Source organism: Drosophila willistoni, assembly GCF_018902025.1.
Source record: "Drosophila willistoni isolate 14030-0811.24 chromosome 2L unlocalized genomic scaffold, UCI_dwil_1.1 Seg139, whole genome shotgun sequence".
NCBI lineage: Eukaryota > Metazoa > Arthropoda > Insecta > Diptera > Drosophilidae > Drosophila > Drosophila willistoni.
Window position 1 is genome coordinate 865743 of NW_025814046.1, and position 18669 is coordinate 884411.

Below are 18669 nucleotides of genomic sequence, written 5' to 3' on the forward strand. Positions count from 1 at the left end.
ATTAATTAAATTGAAATTAAATCTATCTTAGGTAAATTTCTCGGTCAAATTTTTCTATTGTGTATGTTTTTTACATGATCTTTCTCTTTTTTTTGATTAAAAACTTGTTAGGATAGGCGTTAGAGATAAACAAACTTATATGATCATATAGAAAAGTCTGTTAAAGTTGTGTAACGGTGTATCAAATTTCAAAATTACGTAAGAGAAGTAAAACATATGGTAGAACTCATTTATATGAATATTATATTTAACTAAAGTTTATCATCAAAGTCAATATTTTTACTATTTCTGCACTTATTTATTTGTTTACTTATTAATTTATTTTTGTATTTGTAGTTTATTTAGTTTATTAAATATTTTAAGTCCACAATTAAATGGACAACAGGCTAACGAAATTCTGTGACTCGTCCTATGGAAAAAAAACATTCTCATTTATTTAGATGCCAATAAAAATTATATAATTATAAAGAATTCAGTCTATAGCGAATATTTCAAACAGACTTTGAACATTTTTCTTTAATATTTTTATTATAAATCAAAAAAATGTTTTAGTATATAAATATGAATTGTTCTTTAATCAATTTAATGTTAAATGGCCAAAGCAAAACTGGCCAAAGAAAAATGTCTTTCAGTTAACAGCATTGAATATCGTAAATTTACTTGCACTTGTATAAGAGTCAGAGTTTAACCATAAATTTTACTGATTAATTTTTTAGTTCAATTTTGCAATGAAATCACAAATAAAAATAAATTATAAATAAAGAAAATTTACCAAAATATTAATATCAGGGTTTTTGATTTTCTTTCTTAATAATTTTTTTATTCATTGTGTTTGTTTTATCATTGAATGATAAAATGTTAAACTAAACAGAAGTCTTATATCAATTCAAATTGAAATTCGAATTTCTCTTATACAGTCAGTTTGTTTGGTAGCGGCCTGCCTTAACATCGCTGTTAGCTTACAGTAGATGTAAAAAGTTGTTGTACCATGAAATGTTAAGTGAAAAAGATTAAAAATAATTAAGATAGACCCAATAGAGAAAAGAAAAATGTTGCACACAGTTTTAAATAAATGCATTACATAATTTTTGATATAAAATATTCCATAAAAATTTTTCCAATTTGCTGCAAGATCTAGGTCCTGACATCTAGAGGATTTCGGTGCGAAAGACAGGAAAAACATTATATTTATAATAGTTTTGACATTTCTAAGATAATTTTAGCAATCCATTTAAGAAATGCTGTCAGAATGTTTTTTTTTGAAAATTTTTTTATTATTATTTGCTTTCTGAACTGGAAAAGCTGTCTCTACCTTTATTATTTCCTGTGTTAAAGTTTATAAGATTGCAGCTCATACCAGAATATTAAAATGACGGATTTTATAACGCTTATACTTGAAAAATACTTTTCATATTGTTAATATTACTTTTTTGCACTATAAAATCCACTAAACAAATCTGCTATATAGATTTTTATAGATTTTACATAAAAGTATGGTTGGATTTTCGTTCATTATCAATTTCAATTTGGAATATTCAGTGATTGAAAAAAATTAATAACTGAAAATATATTCATTTCTTGGTCAATTTTTAATATTACTTTTCAAATTCTACAATTTATTGAGAAGTTTATCAAAGTGAATTGTATCTTAATGTGCAATTGCATTTGATTTGGCAACAAGATATTATACTCTGTTAGATTGCTGTTAAATTGAAAGTATTTGCTGTTAACTCCCAAGTAGATAAACTAAACTCTAATTAAATGGCAAGAAAGTATTGACTACATTTTAAATTCTAAAATTTTTTTTTGAATTTTTGTTTGTAAGTCCTTTTTCAAAAATATGTTCAAGAAATAAGAATTGTATAAAGAGAGCGAGCGGGCTTCGGCGTCTACGCTATTCGTGAGTCGCAGCAGTGTAAGTATCTGTGTGTGTGTGTATGTGTGTATCTGTATCTGCTGGATGCGAGGGCTGTTGTATTCGTGGTTGGCAGTCGCAATTCAGACGTCGAGCGAAACGCATGAATAACGCGCGTGTACTCCCTCTCTAACAGAATTTTGTGAATTCTCAAACAAAAATAACTAAACAAAAAAAAAAAAAACCAACTCACACTCTCTTAATACATTATTCTACTTTTTTAAAGTAATAAGAATGGTATAAAAATTGTTTACCTAATTTTTAGGGGAAATATATACAAAGCAAAGTGTTTGTGTGTGTGAGAGAGAGCCAAAAAGAGAGAGAGAGAGAGATTTTGTTTAACAACAAATGACCAACATCGTCTGTGTCTCTGTGTATGTGTTTGTTTTAGTGTAAACAATATGCCGAAGTCTCTTCTGATAAGAAAACAGTAGATGACAACATCGACAACAACAATCATGTTTCTCTATTGCTGATAAAGGCCAAGTTAATAACAACAACAATACCAACAACTGGAGTTAAACCCAAAAAGAAACAAGTGCTAAATTCTCCCCTCAACTCAAAAGCCGGCTACTTGATAATAACAACAAAAACAACGGCCAAGAAAATTCACACAACCAACAAAAGTGAAAATGCCAAAAAAATTTAATCACTAAACAAATTGTGCAAAATATTAAGTAAAGGAGAAAAATTCTTACGACTTTTTTTTTGTTTTGCCGGTTTTTGCTGCTAAAAGAAGAAAAATATCTTGTTCTTCGGTTTTAGCCGCTCTTTTTCGCTGCTGTTATTGTTGTTGTTGCAACATATTGCTGCCGTTAATAGAAGCCGGCGTCGCGTCGTCGTCATCATCATCATCAACAACAACAACAGCAACAACAACATCGTCGTCACCGTCGTCGTTCCGCGTGACTGTGTGTGTGTTTGTGTGTTTGTATGTGCGACATGTGTGTGTGCATATGCACTGGCCGAGTGTGTAAACAAGTTTTTCTTGGCAAAAAGGCAAAAGAGTTATAATAAAAAGTGCAATCGAAAACCCAAGCCAAACTCCCCTCCATTTTCCCCCTCAAAAAAAGCAACTCAAAACCAAAAGCAGCGCAAAAAACACACACAAATAGAGAGCAAGAAAAGTCTACTTAGAATTTGGAATAGATTGGAATTGGATTGGATTGAAGGTCGGAAATGCAAGCGATATACCATATATAACAACGTTCAGCCGATATCAATAACATTTCGTCACTTGACACACACAACAACAGCAACAACATAATTTCAAATTGAACGCCAAAAAGGAACAACACACATTTTCTTGATCAGTAGTCAAAACACAATTAAACGGTTAACAATAATAATAATAGAGCTAAAGGAACTAAACGTCTTCAATATTTCAATTTGGTTAATCATCAATAAGTAAACAAGGTAAAGAGACAACAAGTGAAATATTTATCTAGAATTAATGCAATAAATGAAGGAAAAAAAAAAACAATTAATGACTGAATATTTCCTAGACAAAAGTCAGTTTTAGTTTTTTTTATGGCGTTCTGCCCTAAGTGAAATATATGTCATTTGAATTCTATATAACTGATAAGTTGAAATCGTAAAAAGTTTTACACTTTACAGTTTTAGCATAAAAGGCAAAAGTGATTTCATTGGAAATAACAAGTTATTTTTTTTTTTATAGTGTTTTGCCATTTGCTTAGAGAGTTGAAAAGACGATAAGATATCTCTTTAAAACTTGGTTAGCAAAAATATGATATAAACTTACAAAACGAACATTTAGAATTAAGCTAAGAAAATAGAGGGGAAAATTTATAGATAATTAGGGAATTTCATTAAACTATTTAGACTGATAAACTTTTGTTTTGGAAATTCTTTACTTTAGTTTTGAAAAGTTAAGCTGACAGTATATAGAATTAATTTTTGTGATCTTTTGACATTTATTGACATTTGACATTAACAAGTGAAAAATGAAGTTTAAACCAAAAGTTTATGAAATTTTGTTTAAGTTTTTAAGTTGGCATAAAACAGCAATAATTTCAGAGTTTTTTTTCTGTTAGTTGTGAGTGATTTTTTAAAGATTTTTCTATTTTACAATTTGCCCTCAAGACCACTTAAATATTTAGCTAAAACTCACTAAGCTCAGAGTTATTTATGTGATTTTGTATACATAACATTTGATTTCCGTTTTAAGTTCGAAAAAATGAAATTCAAAAAAAGGTGAATCATTTATAGACACCTCTAACCACCTGATTGGCCCTCCCCCCGGCCCTACTTACACCAACCGCTAAAACTCGCAGACTGTGACTTTGTGAGTAACTCAACAAATTCTAGCTAAAAAGAATGAAAAGCAATACACACACACACACTCACACTCATTAGCCGTAAACTTTTTGATTTTCAGTTGTGCGAATGCAATTTGTTTATATAGTTTTTTTTTTTTTGTAAATTATTACTAAATTATATATTTTTGTGCAAATTTCTTTGTTCCATTTGAATCACGTATCAAACGTGTAAGTTGATTCATAGAGAGCTCGACGACGTCGTTGCACTTGTTACTTGAATTTCCATCTGGAATCGTGTTAAATTCAACGAATAGAAAATAAAATGTGTTTACGCGTGTTTGTTTTTCTTTCTTGCTTTTCTTATTCATAATATTTAATTTCTAATTCAATTGAAACATATTGAAATTCCCTTTAATTTATGAACGGTTTCAATTCCAATTGTCTAGCAGCCCGCGCAAACCACAATCGACCCCTTCGCCCGATACCAATTAAAATTGAACACATGTTGAGGAAATAAGCAGATCGCACATAAACAGGACAGCAATGAACACGGCCAGTGGCATGGGTAGGGGTGGGGGGAGTTGGAATGGCAGAGACAAAGAGACTGAATCCAAAAATAAGTCGCCTAATTTATGTTTTTTTGGCCTTTATTAATATTTATTTGACTTTGGGTATCTCACCCAAAAATAAAAATGAAATAGGTACATAAATAACATTTTTTCCATACAGTTTTTCCTTTTGTTTTGCTTATAAACAGATCAACTAAAAATAACTAGAAACTATTTCGAATAAAAGTAACAACTTAAAAGAGAATTCCACATTTTCGGTTTCTGTCTGCTTGTGACATATTTTTTCTATCTTTTGCTTTTGTCTTTATGGATTTTGGTATGAAATAGAAAAATCTATATACATAAATGAATGATAGTCAAATAATGAACAGTGTCTTATGAATTAGACTAACAACAATCCACTTTTTACTTTTAAACCTTTCGTTAGTATTAGAAATTCTCATTTTTAGAGAATTTCCACACACATTTTAGTGGATCAATTTTATTGAGATTTTTAGTGGTTAAGTCAATAAGAACAATAAAGAATGGAAGGCAAAATTCCTTAGTAGAGAATCCTCTCTCTTCTTTTCCCTCTGGAAAATCTAACATAAACAATGAAATTATCTCAAACTAAAAATAGAATACAAAAATTTTTCCCTCTACACACATACACACACACACACGCATAAACATTCTGATAGAAATTTTCTTCCTATTTTCCATTCCAATTTTATTTTAAAACAATTCACGTGTGAAATGAACAAAGTGTTGATTTGTTTGCCCCCGGTATACCCCCTTGGCTCCCGACCTACACCTGAATCGCCCCCCTTTTCTGGTCTCCCATCGTATAGAGTGCTTGGCGAGCAGGAAATATTAGGAAAAATCTGAAAAAAGAGTTGAATTTTTTCGTGCGTAGGAGCAAGCAGCAGCAACAACCACAAAACGAAAACCCAAAACTCAAAAACCAAATCAAGTTCAAGTCATGATATGGGGAGCTGAAGGGGGAAGAGAAACCCAAAAACAAAAACAAAATATACAAAAGGGGAAAAAACACAAAAAGCAAAACGAAAAAAAAAAAGATGCAGGCCTTTGGGCTGTGTGTTGATGACGTTTTACGTTTGACTTGTACTGGGTCTGGAACTGGGACTGACTTGACTTGACTTTGGTTGCCTCTATTGTTCCTCTACCTCTTTCTTTCTCACTCACTCTCTGTTTGCCACTCTTTTGCTCTGTCTGTCGGTTGTGTGTTTGCCTGTGTGTGTCTGAGTTTGAGCCACCGTTAAGGTCGTTCTCTGGTTTTGATATGGAACAACAACAACTCAAAACACAGGCGAGCCCTTCATCTACTGCGACTGTGGCTGCCGTTGCTGCTGTTGCGCTTTCTTAGCCTTTAAATTCCAAAGACCAACAACACAACAGCACATACATACACACACACACACATTCTAAACACACACACACACGCCAAGCCGCAGAGCCCTGCAGAGTTGAAGGAAGAAGAGAAAATTAAAACGCACGTAGGCCAGCAGTTCACAGGAGCGGTCTCCTTAACAAGAGGGACCCCTATATGGATATAAATCTTTTTGATTTTCGCACTAACAAAACTAACAGCCAAATAACTGACCTTGCCTACATATTCTTACATTGACAAACCTACCGAAATGTCAGATTGCTCTTTACAGACTTAAAATTGGGAATTTGTTCTAAATTTCAAAAGAGTTTTATTCAGTTAATTGTTTATTTATAAGAAATATATAAAAGATATGTTTAAATTGTGCAGTCTCTTGTCGAATCTTTTTTGAAGAAACATTTGATCACAAAAGGTTCAAAAATCAAGGAAAATTTCTTCTGAATTGAATTGGAAATTTATATACTAAATTTTGTTAATTTAGTTGCTCTTCTAAATATTATAAAATTTTCTGAACTTAATTGTCTTGAATACATGTACTTATATCGAAATGGTATTTCATGTTATTTATTTTTAATGTTTCAGAGATTGATTCTGCAGTTGAAATTTTGTTATTTAGTTCGCGGAAATCGTATCTTGAGACCTTTAAAAGATAATTCGTTTTAAAAGAATGAATTTTAGTCAAATGTATGTAGTCTTAGGAAACAATTTATAAATCTAACGAGTTTTGATTGAAATTTTAGCATCCTTTTTCTATAGGAAAACATTAACGTCGCCACGTAAATGCAAATTCTCTAAAATTGAAATGAAAGACTTATCTAACTTACATTTTCGTTATTTCATTTAGTTAGATTTAGATTTAACCAGTTAGATTCCAAAGTATCTAAACTCATAACTAAATTCAATTTAAGAAAATCACGACCTTAAAGACATATGTATGTGCACGTATTTCTTTATTAATTTAAACCGACCCTGTTTTATGACGATGAAAAAGGGGAATGACTATGATAGTTGGGGCAAAAGAGCGAGCATGGGGCAGAGGGCTCGCGACGTGGAGCGTTAAGTTGTTGATTGAAGGGTATTTCGAGTAAAGTATCTTTACGTGTGTCTGCCTCGGCCTCCGCCTTCAGCATCGACTTGATGCAATCCATAAATGAAATGTTGTTGTTGTTGTTGTTTTTGTAGCTACATTGTGAAAATTACCTAAAGCTAAAGCCTTTACCTCAGCTGCATCATCAGCGCTCCATCTTCATCTTCATCATCGACACCGTGTGGGTTTTTTTTTTGTCTGTTGCTTCTCATGTGGGCGGTTAGTCTTTAAGTAGTAGCCCAGGTAATGCATAAGCAGCTGCAAAAAAACACAAAAAAAATAAAACTGAAAATGGAAACAAGAAAAAAAAAAACTGGGTTAAGAGTTAATTAGAACAAAACCAGTCACAAAAAAACAGCGCATAAAGAAAATGAAATTATTAAAACATAAATAAAAAATAAGCCAACTCAAAGTTCAATCATTTTGTAAACACTTGAAGAAAAGCGGAAATCAAAAATTAAACTGAATTCAATTTAAATTAATTGTTTTTTTATGATTAAGAATGAAAGTTTTTTTGTTTTGGCGTTAAAAATTGCTTAAGTTTGCTAATTGTTTGTGTAAAACATTTAAAAATTTAAGAGGTCGTTTATTACCTTTTGAAGCAATTTTAAAAATTTTTTAAATTTACATTAAATCATCATTTGAATAATATTTAAACGTATAAGTACATACTTAAGGTGAACATATTTTTTAAATGGTGTTTTAAAATTGAAAGTCTCGAACCCTAAGAGATTTTTGAATGTAAAGTATGTTAGTTTTATTAAGTTTATTTAAAGTAAATAGAAATTAAGAAATAGAAAAACGAGAAGCAGACTCAAAATTTTCCCAAACTTTTAACTCTTAAGTTATGACAGATATTGAATATATTTTATTTATGAATATTGCAAGCAAAATAAAGTATATTCAGTTGAAAAACATTTATGAAAAACTTTTACTTTATCGACCAGCATTGAATTTAGTTCCCGTTATAGAATGTTTGAAGTTTTCAAAGCATATTTTCTCACAGTGTACGTGCATGTATGTACATACACATACAGATGAAGAACGTGTCATGTTTCCAAGCATGTAACCTAACCCTCATTTCATGGTTTGGCAAACCCTTTTTGTTATTAAAAACCAAGCCAAGTCAAGCCGTTGCCCTCATCGACTTGCCGGCCAATGGTCAACTGGAAAAAAAAACTGTACTCCCTCTCGTTGTCCCTTCCATTCACCTCCCGCCCACATATGACCTGCGACCGACTGAACGACCGCTCGCCTGTTTCTACTATTATAACAAAAAACAAAAAAAAAACTTGTTGTAAAAACGTCAAAGCGATAAAATTTTGTAACAATACTGAAAACTGAAAACGGCTGCTTGGGGAGACATCTCAGCAACAGCAACAACAATAAAACAGGAAAAGGTTCCAAAAAAAAAAAGAAAAACACAAAAAAAAAACTGAAAGAAGGAAAAGAAAATTCTAGTGGAAAATCAATAAGCCAGACAGAAAAAAAACAGAGAGCAAGGAAAAAAATGATATAGCAGACCCCAGACCAGACAATTGGAAATGAAAAAGATGAAGGAAAAAAAGTCAAGAACATAAAAATGCCATTGACTGTGGCTAAAGTCTGTGATTCGTTGTAGTCCCCTCTCTCCCTCAGTATCTGCCTCTTAGCACCCGCATCCCTCTCTCTTTCTCTTTCACTCTATATGTTTCCCTTACTTATGTGGTTACTCAAGCTGAAATGTAATGAAAAAATGCATTGCCAAAGTTCTAATTTAGAGGCCTGACAACTAGCAACAAAAACAACAACAAAACTGTACCAAAAAAACAAAAACACAACCAAAAAAAAAAAAAAAAATTCAAGTTTCAGTTAACACGAAAAGAGGCAAAACGAAAAACAGGTAGTAAAAATAATTTTTTTGAAAGGGGAAGAAACCGAGTCGAACCAAGCCGAACCGAATTGTTGTTGTTGTTGTTGGCTGGCTTAGAAAAACAGGCTGAAGTCCCGGCAAACCGAAACTGAGTTTTATGTCTCTCAACATACACAGTCAACATACAATATATTTTGGATATAAGGTTACTGACCCAAAAAACGAAAAACCAAAAAAAAAGAAAAAACACAACAACAAAAAAAAAACTGAGTTTGGCTTTGAGTGAAAAGTGTTGACCAATATGAATAATGAAGAGAAATTTTTTTTTTTTTGGAAGCAAGAGAGAGAGGGGTAAAAATGTGGGAAAAATGTTTAATAGTTTATGAAGATGAATTGGCAAAAACAAATAAGAAAAACATCCGTTCACCAAGTAGACGAAAGACGATCTTAAGATACCCCTTAATAAGTTTTATTAACGATCAACCAAAAGTATGGAAAGTATATTAGTGAAATAGAGATTGTTTTTGGATTGTATAAAAATGGCAAATTGATTTAGTTTACTCTCAACTAAACCTGGGTATGCCTCTTGGTGTCACCATTTACATTTTGGCCATTTTTTTTTTATTTTTTGGGTCATTGGCACCCCCCGTGGCTAGAACACAACTGCTGCATGGCATACAATAGAGAGTTGAGGATTCAACCCGCACATTTGTTGGTAACACAATTCTGCTGCTGCTACCCACTATGGAGGGGCTTCAACCTCAACTGACCATTTATTGGGCTAATGGTCAATTCGTGGTGCCGATTTAAAATCGCTGTTGAATTGTCTCTCACTTACTATGTTGACTTCTACGTAATAACAAAAATGTTTCTAAAGGAATTTCTATATTTCAGAAGGATTCTTAAGATATTCAGAAATATAACCAACACATTCATAATTTAGATTGATTTATTATGTTTATCAAGAGTTGGAAATTCTTTGCCATCTTCTATAATTTCCAGTACCTCAATATACCCCTCTTACGGTTAATCGAAATGCTTAATAGGGTATAAAATTGGGTTAAATAAATTGTAATTAATGTTTCTTTTAATTAATTTTTCTCCATTTTTTTCTCTCTTTGCAGCTGAAACAGCCAAAAGAAATAACAAAAACGTGCTGAATATAACGAAAAAAAAAAAAATAAAAATTATAAGCAAAACCAAAGCAAATTGAAATAAAAAAAAAAAAATAAAAATTAACAAGTGTGCAACAAAATAAGTGTTAAATCTATATATAAATATATCTATACCTAATATATATACCAACAGATATATATATATATATTTGAATGTATGTATATTGTCCTCCCCTAATCCCCCTTCGCGTGTGTGTTACCATGTCAAGTCAATTGGCTGGCATTGAAATCCATTTGAAAATCAAATTCAGTTGAATCAAAATTAAGAAAAAAAAAAATAATAATTAAAGTGTTTAGCCAAATAAGAAAAATAACAACATATATATATTGAATAATTTCCTATATATATATATATATATACATAAATATTAATATTATCAAAAGAAACAAATAAACGGCCTCATCACGGAGTCCTTAGAGTTTTTTGATCATCACGAAGCGGAGGATAACGACGATTTTGAGATGGATATTTTACCAAGTGGGAATATATTTAGCGAATTGGAACGCATCTGCGCCACAGGCTATTTCTCATCACAGCCATCGATTGAGGATCAATGGCAACAGGTAAGATTAATAGACAAATATTTATCTTTACGAATGTTCATTCCATTTTTAAATGCATCTACAATCACCACAATTATATACATATTTTAAAATAAGATATCCAAAAATGAGATTTATTTCACATCCTAAGATTTATTTCCCCAAGCTGTACAACATTTTTAAGTACTTTACATTTAAGGAGCAATTTCTGTTGTGTAATTGTGTAATAACAAATTAACATAAATCTTCGATTTAATATTTTTTGCCAATAAGTCTCATATTTCCACCATTTATTCTTGGCCTATTTTTAGTTATGGAAATGAAACAAAAATTCATTTCTAGAATTGCACACAAAATTATTTGTTTAGAAATACTTGAAATTTCAATCAAACAGAAAATGAAAAAAACCAAAAAAAAATTGTATTAAAATAAATAGAAAAATCTAAGTTAATGGCTAGCAACAATGTTGTGTTGCTGAATTTAGACCAAAAATAAATAAATAATGTAGCAAACAGCCTCAATAATCAACAATTGAAAGGTGTGAAAATTTTTTGTTGAAATAATCAAGAAAATTAGAATAATAATACGCATGTTGAATTAGAAAATGCCCTGTAGACTTTAGTTGAACAAGTTGTGAGTTAAAAACTTTGAAATATATATAACAATTAACTAAAACAACAATGATATATTCATGTAGGTTGGTTTTAGAGCCCGAGTTTTAGCTCTTTGATATTACACTCCAAGCATATTAATTATAGCTCTAGGTATTGACAGACTAAACTCCATTTCTCATGGGGTAGACAAAATACTCGCTATCAAATTCGATTACAGGGTATTGAACAATAGCATGTGGGGGGCATTAAACGGTAGCTGATATATTTGCACTGCTGTCTTTTGCCTCTTCTTGGCCTTATCTTGGTCTTGAGTTTGATGCCGGGATGAAGGCCCAAAAATAAAAAAGGCATTCGTCTTATTTGCCGCCCCCCCCCTCCGGCGGTCAGCCTGTCTGTCCGTACGTTCATTCGTACTGATAAGCTGGCCAAAAAGGCAAAAAACAAAACTGAACCAATCAGCTGCTATGATAAGAGCCAAAGCTGAATGTGAGACAAAAGAGAATTAAAACAGACTAAAACAGAATGAAAGAAAGAAAGCGAATAACAACACACAAATGTATCAAAATGTTTGCAAAAACTGAAAATAAAATAAAATTGCTATATGTATATACATATATAAATATATATTTGCATACATATATTATAATGTATGCTCTGCGATGATAACCGACGGCGGCGCTGCTGCTTATTTATGGCCGGCATCTATATTTTCGCAAATTGTAGAAATTTATATAGACATACATACTACATGTGTAGGTATATATAGTGTAGAAACCTATACCTATACCTACTATATGTATATATCCGTATGCCCATACATATGTTTGTCAGAATGTTTGCTCTCTCTCTCCATGCGCACACACAATTTGCTTATCAAAAGTTTGTTATTTTTGTTGTACCATGCACTCATAGGGTACAAAGGGTATATAAAAGACTCTAAGAAGTAAGGAATACGAATAATACAGAGCCCATAGTTTATGTTTTTGTATGTGTATGATCAGTATTAACAGTCAAGTCGATATAGCCAAGACCTACACCTACAAAAGACCTACATTCATCAAATTTGGTTAATGGAATGTATAAAGACGCAATCTATTTCAGTCTCCTTAATGAAAGTATGCCGTATCGCAATTAAATTTGTTACACCTACATTTCTTAGAAATATCTAAATGCCAATTAAATTTCATAGAAATTCCATAAAAAAAGGCTAAGATATGCGTGGAAATTTCGTTTAATATATGATGCAGAAAATTTCAATTGTCCGTTTTGCTGGTAGTGTCGCTTAAGTTCATACAATTTAATTATAAACGTTCATATCAATTTGCTCTTTAGTTGTTTCACTTAGTGCATGGCATACCAAAGTCGTTGCGACAACTTACTTACTTCATTTCTTTTTTTGTTTTGCATTTTAATTTTAGCAGCAGGTAAACTGGAAAGTAGCAACCATAAAAATAAAAAAAATGTTCACCTTGAAATGTGGCAATAAAAAAAAAAAATACAACAAAAAAGAAATACTTAATATATATAAGGCACTTTCGATTTTGTTTCTCTGTTTTGATTATGCTCTCGAGCGCATTTCTTTATGCGTTTAGTTAGTCAAAATGATTACGCAACCCACAAAAAAAAAAAAACAAAGAAAAAAAAACCGCAGCTAAAGTCGCTTAAAGCCTTTTAGATAAAATACTTTTGCTATGCCTTAGTTCTATTGGGTACAAGTTTGGTAGCAAGTTTTGTTTTTTATCATAAATAAATAAGACAAATAGAAAAGAAACTTAAAAATAAAATGACGTCAACCTGCACATGCCTTGAAAGTTTTTTCTTTTTTTTTTTTTTTGTAAATGAATGAGAAAGAGAAGAGGAAATTATTTAGCAAGAAAATATCTATAATCGAATTTCAATGATTCAATTGGTTTCAACTGAGAAAAGTTATCATGGTCAAAAACAGTTGAGATTTTCATTTGCAGACAGAGTAGGTATAAATTATTTACAATGAATAGAATTTGTTTCAAAAGGCGAAATTAGTTTATGTATTTTCAACTACATATTATGTTCTTAAAGTCTCAAAGCTGCTTAAAATTAGTCACCGACTATTTATTTCAATGGTTTTAGTGTCCGATTCCATTTAATGGAAGTTAAACTAGAAACTTTTGAGCTTCTTTCTTAAGAAAAATTATATGAAAATCATTTTTAATCTTTAAGATCTGTTTCTCTCTGCATTTTGTATATAAGGTGACTTAGTAAGCCTATGAATTTTTCATTTCTAGTCTTGGCGACTAAGGTTATCGTTGCATATGTTACGTAATACATAATTCTAGTATCAAGAGTTTACGTGCTAAATGAAATTAAATAACTTTGTCAAATGACTTTTATACAACAATGGTGTCCTATAAAGTAGTATATAGCATTCCTCACTCACCTCAGATCGGAGTACAATGTCATATCATGTGAGCTTCAAAAGTTTTCCAAACTTTTAGTAGTAGAATTAATAAGACATAGTTCCAAAGTTCTTTTCAATTTATGTTTTTATTTTGATATTCTGTTCAACTGCCTACTTCACCCCTTGCTTTGCTTATTTCTTTCTACTTCCATGTTAAAGTTACTTGGTGGGATCATAATGTTTCTTATTAAGAATGTCGTTTAACATTTGCCTTCTTCAATTTGTAATTTGTACATTGAAATGGGAATTCAATCGCACGAGTCTCCGAGTCTGAGTTGAAGTGGAAGCTGCGTCTGAATTCCATAGAGTTGGAGTCACAGTCTGAGGTTGAGTTTGAATTTGAGTCTGAGATGCTGCAGCAATCCACTTGTGTTTAATTTGCACAACTTAAAAAGTTTTAATTGAACTCGAGTACAATAACAACAGCAACAGCAACAACAACAACAAAAATTTTTGTGCATAACTTTTTTTCCGCTCGCTGTTGTTGTTGTTGCCGTATTTTGCCTTGACAAAAAGTCGAGGCGAATCGTCGCGACGTTTTGGTATTTTGCTTTTCTTTTTCGTTTTCTTTTTCTTTGTATTTTTTGTTGTTGTACTCAGCTTTGGGGTTAAAAACTTTAAATTGCAGCATTAAATAAAAGTTTGTGACAGGTAAGTTGACGTTCAAGTTAGTCAAATTTCTCTCTCAGCTCTCCTTCCAGAAAAACCCCCAATTTATACCTTCACCCACTTACCCCTCTCTCTTAGCCTTTTGAATGCCCTGAAAGCAAATGTCTTTGTAATTAGAACTTGCGGATGTTTTTGCTTATTTCCGTTGACTTCCGATGCGTTTTTCTCTCTGTCTTGATGATGAAGAAAACAGGAATAGGAAGGGAAAGTGCGGATGGTGGGGGTTGAGACGGATGGTATGGTTGGGGCGGGGTACTTCCAACATTATGTTATTGTTATGATGCGTAAATTTTTTGGGGTACCGTCACACTCACTTGATGATGATGATAATGATAATGATGATGATGATGAAACACTTGTGTCCCTTGCCCCACTCTCTCCACCAACTCCTACAATTTAAACAGCTGTTGTAGCTCAATTTGTCGTTGTTCTTGTTGTTTTTACAGTGGCACAAAAGACAAATAAACCAAAAATACAAAAGGGGGAAGGTGGGGAAGTGGAAGTGGGAGATATATCCTCTTCATCATCTGCATATGTTTATCTAAGCTGGCAAAACAATTTAAGCAGACCCAGAATAAAGTGAGAGACACCGAGAGAGGAAGAGGAGAAAAGTCGAGAAAGAAAAGAAATTTGCTTAACAAAAACAAATACAACTCTTAATTTTATTTCTCCCTTCCCCACTTTCCACCACCCCCACACATAGAGTTTCAATTTCAATTTGCCATTCAAATACATGTATGTACATACATATATACATATATGGAATATATATATTTTTCTTTCATATTCATTTTGTTTGGTTTATGCTTATTGGTTTCCAATTTGCCATATAATCGGATTTTAGTCTATGCATTTTAGTTTTTGTGTTCATTTTCATTTTGGGTAGATTTTAGCTCTGAGGTTTTTGTGGTTTGGCGATTTTAGTTATAATGTATAAATCGCTTTAAATTAAGCCGGTTCTAAATTTATAAATAAATGAATTACAATATATCATCACCTTACCTCAATATGCCACACCTCCTCCTCTTGATACACGCACACACACACACACACACGCAGACAAAAACCCTCAACTCACTCACACCATCACTCTCTCGTTATACAGTCAGACAAACAATATGCAATCAGCAGTTAACATTTAACACACACATGACGACAAGGGCGAGGAGTGGTGGAGGAATGGAAAAAAAGGAAAACAGTCACAGAAAAAACCCAAAAATGGCACGTACCAAAAAATAGCAGAAGGCTAGAAAAAGGAGAGGGCAGGGACACACACACACACACATACGCACCGAACACCTAATAAGCCAAGGGCCACACCCACTCCAGAAACGCCCTACTTCTATACTCCATCTTCATTGACTAGTCTCAGTCCTTTGGCCCTAAACGAAAGCGACGCGACGCAGTTTTTCCTCTTTTTGTTCTTGTTTCGGTTTATTTGATACCCTTTAACGGCTAAAAAGTTACACGAGGAATGCAGAAAGTTTTATTTAATGATTATGAAAACATAAATCTGCCTATAATATTTGAATATAAATATTTGTTATTCCTTTCTTTGGTAATAAATATGTTTATTACTTTTCTGTCTACTAATATAAGTCTCTGAATAATTATCTATTAATTATTCATTTAATTGTATAAAACTTTATTAAGGTATCTCAATGCTATAAACTAAATTTAGCACTTTTAAATCTTATAAAATAGTTTAATGCATTAGTGTTTTCCATCTTAAAATGCATTAAATAGATGTGAATATAATGAGTTTTCGATTAGAATGATACAAACCTGTTTTTATTATTTCTATTAGTATTAGTCATCATTTACTTTTTATAGCCTAATATATTTACTATATATTAATTTGTCAGACGAGGTTGGTCATTTAAGTATGAAAATCATAAAAAGGTTATGCAAACAAGGTCTAAATTTACTCTGTTGTTGGCTTAAAACCCAAGATAAACTATAAAAAATGATTTTTTAATGCAAAAACTTTAATTTAAATCATATCTTTAGTAATTTTAGTATAGAAGTAATGAAGTCTTCTGATCATTGATCAAAATTTAATAATCTACAGCCATAAGCTAAGAGTTTTTCACTACTTTCTAGGCATGTCAGTAACCAAATCGATTATCTACCTAACTAACTACAATTGCTATCACTAGATTATATACATATGTACATATATGTATGAAAGTACATGACCAACTGCGGTCTTATTATTCCATCTTCAAATCTAGAAGTAAATCGGTCAACTAAGAGCCTTTACCTTAAATGCAAATGCGAATGATTAAGGGCATTAGAACTTTGTCATAGTCCAAGTTATCTAGTCTCTGTTGTTACTTGGGGGGGTTCTTTTTTTTTTTTTGGTGAAAAATAGCATAGCTAGCAGAATGAACGAAATGGAAGAAACTGAGGAGTAGTAGGAGGAGGAATACGAAGAGAGGACAAGATGGAGGAGCAACAAAAAGCAATCCCAAATACGTGCAATTGCTGAAAATATGCTATGCGAGAACAGGGCCCGGCATCAAAACGTGCGGGCCAGGCAGTACTAAGCCTTAAATAGAAAGAAGGCGAGAAGAGGAGGGAAAGAAAGAGCCCAGCCCTGCTCTGTGTGAATCGCCCTCATATGTCCTCCGCAACCTCACCCTCATCCCAACCCACACACATACACACACACACACACATAGTGACTGCCGTTTGCTACTCCTATTACCCTCAATCATTTATCATCTTGGCTGCAATTAATCATCAAATGCGCGCGCTCTCACATTCGCAGGAGATGAAGGCAAGCAACCAAGGAGGAGAGGATTCTATGTGTGTCCTTTTATAGTTTTTGTGTTGGACTCACATACACACACACACACATGCACACATTTTTTGGCTGGATTTATGCGCATAATATGTGGCACTGCTGCGGTGCTAGCTCACATTTAACTATGTGACAGACGCCGAACCAGTTCCAGCTCCAACTCCATCTCCACCATCTCCATCTCCATCTCCATCTCCATCTCCATCTCCATCTCTTCTTCTGCTCCACCACCTTCCCTTGCAACTCCATTTCCATTTCCATCTCCATCTGCTGGTTACGTGCAACTTTATGATATGCCTGAATCTCTGGGCTTTTGCGGTTTCTGCTGCTTCTGTGGCTTACACTTGGTTAAACTTTGTGCCACACACACTCATTCACACACACACTCACACCACAGCATAGACACACGCAGCAGCTGCATGCAACTAAAAGTTAGTGCAACTTGCGTTTAAATTAAGATATTCGCTTGGGGTGGGCTAAGTCTATGTCTGATTAGACCCAGGTTAGGTAACTTTTCTTTGGACAAAATAAACTTCTTCGCAAAACACACATTTTCTACAGAAATTTTGATGGCAATTTTATGATATAATATGTAAGGATTGATTACTTTGGGTTGCCTATATGACAAACGAGATTATTAAACATTAAACTACCTTTTCGTACTTTCTGAAAATATTCTGTTTTAGACAACTTCCAAATTTAGAAGTTTATTCGTCTTGAATTCTAAACCTTCTCACAATTTCAACATGTTTTAATCAACTTTAGTTAGATGACAAAGTGTTTGAAACGTTTTAACAATCGATTTCCTGTATATTTGTTCTTGTTCTTCTATATGTTATAGCAGATTCAACTAATATATTATGAGACTATGAATCTGTGGGTCGAGAATATAGTTTTCGAATAACAACTTCTTCATTTTTGACATGTTTGTGGCTGCTTTTTATCTAGATAGAGCTACTATATCATAAAGATGCAATAGAAACGCTCAATCTGAAAATCAATCTTGGTTATAACAAATTTTCAGTTTCTAATCCTATTAAAAGTATAAAACTGATGCGATAAGTTAAAAATCTGTTAAATTTAAGCATAATTTTATTGCCAATTGCAATGATAAAAACAAACTTAGATCACTACGACTTCATCCTTATTTTTAACCTGTTTTATTACAGCTTGGACTCTTTTTTCTAACAATTCCTATTTAAGTATCAACAAATTTTATAAATCAGCATATGGAAATAAGCCCTGTTTTTCTCACCGTGCACATTTTTCTACCCCTTAAGCCATATTTATTTCTCCTGCTTAATTTAATGTTATTTTTTTTGCCGAATTATTT

General features: G+C 32.4%; 1 protein-coding gene across 2 annotated transcripts in view; it reads left to right on the top strand.

The window, feature by feature from the left end:
• Positions 1 to 10637: 10637 nt before the first annotated feature.
• Positions 10638 to 18669, top strand: part of LOC6638215 (Krueppel-like factor luna) — a 125284-nt gene continuing 117252 nt past the window's right edge. For both annotated transcript variants that reach the window (XM_023176586.2, XM_047009463.1), the window contains exon 1: positions 10638 to 10831. In XM_023176586.2, coding sequence (XP_023032354.1) covers positions 10730 to 10831 — 102 coding nt within the window. In that variant the 5' untranslated portion in view covers positions 10638 to 10729. The remainder of the gene's footprint in view (positions 10832 to 18669) is intronic.